The sequence below is a fragment of the Pterocles gutturalis genome, unplaced genomic scaffold (assembly GCF_000699245.1).
Source record: "Pterocles gutturalis isolate BGI_N339 unplaced genomic scaffold, ASM69924v1 scaffold22764, whole genome shotgun sequence".
In the NCBI taxonomy this organism is placed as follows: Eukaryota; Metazoa; Chordata; class Aves; order Pterocliformes; family Pteroclidae; genus Pterocles; species Pterocles gutturalis.
The window spans coordinates 7591-12682 of record NW_010133811.1 but is presented as its reverse complement, the minus strand read 5'-3'; the positions used below and the strand labels follow the sequence as shown (position 1 = coordinate 12682).

Below are 5092 nucleotides of genomic sequence, written 5' to 3'. Positions count from 1 at the left end.
GATGTCCGCGCGCAGTCCTTGGCGTGGTGTGTGCTTCCTGTGGAGTTTCGAAGGCTCCCAAGGAGGTGATCGAGGGCCTAATCTCTGCGTGGCCTGGTCAACTCATGTGCTTGCAGCTGTGCTGTAACAAAATCTTTTTTTTTTTTTTTTAATTGCCTGTTAGCCCCCTGCTGTCATACTGCAACATGACAGACGTTTTTTGAGGTGGCTGCAACTCCTGTTTTCTCAAGGCATTGGGAGTGGGCCTTGGAGGGGAGGTTCTGCTGTGACTACCAGAACTGTTCATACGATGTGTTGCATCTGCAATATTTAAGCCATTTCGTAGCTAGCCTACGATCTAATGAGCTCACGGAAATCTGTGACTAAAGGCAGGGCTGCAGGCAAGCCCTGAGGCTTGCAGGTGTCCTCAACACAGGTGTCTTCCCAACTATGTTCTTTCTTTGTACTCGCAAATCCTGCAGAGTTAAAAATAAAATTCTTTAGGGTTTGGTTACCAACCTCTGCTGGTGCCGATCCCGTTGTGTCCTTTGGTTGTTGAGTCTCATGGATTCACTGGTGTCCGGTGCGCTGCACGCCCTGCTCTGCCAGCTCTGCCTGCTTCTCGAAGCTTTGTCCTCTGGTCCGCTCTTATTTATGCTGCCAGGGGGACTGAAAAACTTAACTTTCTGATGGCTGAATTTTTACTTCTTAGCGCACTGTTTATGCAAGCTTTATGTAAGGAATTGCACACTCTAGTTTCTCCTGGCTTGTAGAGATTTAGCCTTGATTTATTTCTCCCTTCCCCATCCTCCCTAAGAGAATCAGTATGTTTAAAAAAAATAAAATTCTCAAGTGATACATCATTTTACATGTATTTAAAGGAAGGAAAATTTTTGTTTGTGTTTTTGACCTCCAGGGCAATGTTCACAGGCGGGATGAGAGAAGCCAGCCAAGATGTGATCGAACTGAAAGGTGTCTCTGCAAAAGGACTGAAACACATCATAGACTTCGCGTACAGCGCTGAAGTGACTCTTGATCTTGACTGTATTCAGGATGTGCTGGGAGCTGCTGTCTTCCTCCAGATGGTGCCTGTCGTGGAGCTCTGCGAAGAATTTCTGAAGTCTGCCATGAGTGTAGAAACGTGTCTCAATATCGGGCAGATGGCCACCACCTTTAGCCTCGCATCCTTGAAGGAATCGGTAGATGCGTTCACTTTTAGGCATTTCCTCCAGATCTCTGAGGAAGAGGACTTCCTCCACCTGCCGCTGGAGCGCCTTGTTTTCTTCTTGCAGAGCAATAAGCTGAAAAGCTGCAGTGAAATAGATCTCTTCCGGGCTGCCGTCCGCTGGCTGCAATACGACCCAACCCGCCGTGCCAACGCCAGCCAGGTCCTCTGCCACATCCGCTTCCCGCTGATGAAATCCTCGGAGCTGGTGGACAGCGTCCAGACCTTGGACATCATGGTGGAAGACGTCTTGTGCCGGCAATATTTGCTGGAGGCGTTCAATTACCAGATCCTGCCCTTTCGCCAGCACGAGATGCAATCCCCTCGCACCACCATCCGCTCGGATGTCCTGTCCCTCATCACCTTCGGCGGCACTCCCTACACCGATAACGACCGCACTGTGAGCTGCAAAGTCTACTACCTGCCGGATGCCAGCGTCCGCCAGTTTAAGGAGCTGACGGAAATGGAGGTGGGCAGCAGCCACTCCTGCGTGGCCGTGCTTGACAATTTTGTCTACATTGTAGGAGGGCAGCACTTGCAGTACCGGAGCGGCGAGGGAGCTGTGGATATCTGCTACCGTTACGATCCGCACCTGAACCAGTGGCTGCGCATCCAGGCCATGCAGGAGAGCAGGATCCAGTTCCAACTCAACGTCCTCCATGGCATGGTGTATGCCACCGGCGGGAGGAACCGGTCGGGGAGCTTGGCTTCCGTAGAGAAGTATTGCCCTAAAAATAACGAGTGGACTTACGTGTGCTCCCTGAAACGCAGGACGTGGGGGCACGCTGGAGCCACGGTAGGAGACAAACTCTACATATCAGGTGGGTATGGCATTTCCGTGGAAGACAAAAAAGCCCTGCACTGTTACGACCCCACCGCGGATCAGTGGGAGTTTAAAACCCCCATGAACGAACCCAGAGTTCTGCATGCCATGGTCAGTGCCAATAACAGGATTTACGCTCTGGGAGGCCGCATGGACCACGTTGACCGTTGTTTTGATGTTTTGGCTGTGGAATATTACGTGCCTGAAACAGATCAATGGACAACGGTGAGCCCCATGCGTGCAGGTCAGTCAGAAGCCGGCTGTTGTTTACTAGAAAAAAAGATTTATATCGTAGGAGGGTACAATTGGCACCTGAACAATGTTACGAGCATTGTGCAGGTCTATAACACAGAAACTGATGAATGGGAAAGAGACTTACATTTTCCAGAATCTTTTGCTGGGATAGCATGCGCTCCTGTGATACTACCGCAGGTAACGACTCAGAGATAACTACACACGACTGCGTCGGCCCGTGAAATCACCTCGTGTTGCATGTTATCGGGACGCTGTGTTGTTTCTTTGTTGTTTGCAAATGGTATTGTGCGTTTTGTGGGTGAGGGAAGGAGAAAAATAGCTTGCATTCCCTCCTCCATAAAGTCCCTCCTCCTCTTATGTAGTGTTCTGGCAAGCATGTTTCATCAGAAGCACTTGTCAGCTAGTTAGACTTAACAGATGTTACAGCTGGGAAAAGCTTTTCTCTTTTTTCTTTCTTTTTTTTTTTGAAGGGGGGGGTGCATTTTGCCAACTTTTCATATTTTTGACAATGTTACACATTGTGAACATTGACAGCTCAGGAGTAACTAACTACTGTGGTACGTTTCAAAGAGTACAGGTGTGATTTTTATGAATAGCTCCAAAAATCATTGTGTGCCGCTTCGTTGTTTTTTAGCAAACAAAAAAAAACCAAATCCTGTATAACATACTGACCTCCAGAAGCAATAAGGGGACAGTGGGAGCTAGGAGAGCTCAGGTGCTCGGATCAGGAAAGCATAGTCTTGCTTTTCAAAGGTGACTCTCTTTTTTTCCCCCTCTCCTAAAAGGGGAATACTTATCCCTGCACACCTCTGGTCTCCGTTGGTTCTTCATTGCTTGGATTACTCTCCGATTCCAGATCCCTTCCTCACCCCCTCCGGATAGCAGCATTCTCTAATCCAGAAATTCTCCTTAATTGGGGCATCCAGAGTTTGCAACACTAAAGCCATGCTGACAGCTTGATCACACATAAACGGGCCTGATTTTCTTCTTTTTTTTTTTTTTTTTTATAACTGCCAACACTTTGTTTGGCTTTACTGGCAATAAGAGCTCTGCAGCCGCTCGTCCGGGCTGAGCCGCTGAAGCCGGGAGTACTCCAAGTTTCTGGTTTCGGACTCTGCTGCCTCTGCCTTTCCCATCACTCCACCAATACATGGTCATCCAAACTCTTTTTGTACAGGAAAGGAGGTGGGTGCTACTTGTTCATGTGCTTGAAAGCTTTCTCCCTTGACTTGTAAATAAGATATTTGTCATCTTAATACAAGAGAAGTGGAACGAGTTGTTGTTGTTGTTGCCAGTGGGTATTTTAAATCAAGAGATTAATTTTAAGATGACTCCGACATTTTTATTAAATCTGTTTACTGCACAGAATACTGTTACTTCCTGAACTTTCCTTTCCTCTAAGCCATTTTTTCTAATTAATTTGACTGATTAATGAATTGAAAGTTTCTCCTTTTATCAGGTATTCTGTTTCAAGGGCTTTGTTTTGCATTTGTAGAAGTTTGATTTTGATGTATGTGGTCTTCTCTTTAGAGAGACTCTTGCATTCTGCTGTTAAATAAATACTGTGCTGTAACCTTTAGAGACAATATATAACATCTGGTTTGCTAATGAACTCTTGAGCAGGTCTGTGTAAAGCATGAACTCCATACCTGAGATTCACTTCAAGATCTTTTTCTCTAATCATGAAATCAAAGCACCTTTGGATACGATGCGGTGAGGGCACACGCTCCTCTGTTAAGCTCTGCAGTCTAAATTTTCGATAAAAAGTGATGCATAGTTTCATCTGTTCCTGTCTATTTGCTGGTTTGCCAATAATAAATTAATGAAAAGTGCTGGTTGGTGTATAGTCCACAAAAGTCCGTGGGCAGGCTCTGCTCTGGAGCTCTTTGGCAGGGAATTTACACCATTCTCTGTCCATTTGGTCTGGCGTAGAAGCTAGAAATGCTGCAGAACAGTCTTGGCAGATAAGCACATTTTGAAAGGATGAAATGTAACTCAATACAAACTTCAAAGTTACAAAATAACGGATTTTCTTTTTTTAATGCTTCCATATGTGTATGAAAAGGGTACTTTCCTAGGTCAATAACAAATGGAAGGTTACTTCTTTCCTATCTGCGAAATACGATTAATCCTCTTAAGCGTGTGTCATTCCTTCATCATTGCCTTTCTAAAATATTGAAGTACTCTTCCCTATTTTGTTCAAATTTTTCTGCCAAAAGCATTTCTATGGCAGCAGTTTGGGTGTTCTCTAATACCTGAGTTTTTCTGAACGTGCAGCTGTAGCGCTCCCAAGCCACACCACGTGAGAGGACTGGAGAACCCACGCGATGACCGTAGTTGGCATCCCTTGCTAAGGAAACCGTCCTTTATTTTTGCACTTCAGGCTTCTAAGGTACGTGTGGATGTCGGGAGGTAAAGGGGAAAAAAGGAAAAATCCTTGAGAAAAAAATAAAAAGTATGTTTGATCTCACTTCTAACGTCAACCTTGCAAAAATAAACTGAATTTGTGTATTCATGCATATGGGAAGAGTGGCTTTGCAGGCAGGAGGATACACACAACCATTCTGTAACTGGATTTAACAACCAGACTGACTGGTGCCTGCCCTGCAGCACACCAGCCTGGTACCCGCATTCCCACTCCCTGGCACTGCGGAGCGGGAGCTGGGAAAGGTTTCCAGATTCAGTGAGTACTGCTGTGCCCCACCTCTCTTTGTTACTGGAATGTTCTTTTTATAGCAATAGAAATAATAATTTTTCATAACGTTAGCTAGAAATAGTCAAGCTGTTCTCAATTTAGCAGAGATTGGGTA

General features: G+C 45.7%; 1 protein-coding gene across 1 annotated transcript in view; it reads left to right on the top strand.

The window, feature by feature from the left end:
• KLHL26 (kelch-like family member 26) overlaps positions 1-2745 on the top strand; it is a 5186-nt gene extending 2441 nt beyond the window's left edge. The window contains exon 2 of the mRNA XM_010081384.1: positions 896-2745. Coding sequence (XP_010079686.1) covers positions 896-2477 — 1582 coding nt within the window. The 3' untranslated portion in view covers positions 2478-2745. The remainder of the gene's footprint in view (positions 1-895) is intronic.
• The last annotated feature ends 2347 nt before the right edge of the window (positions 2746-5092 follow it).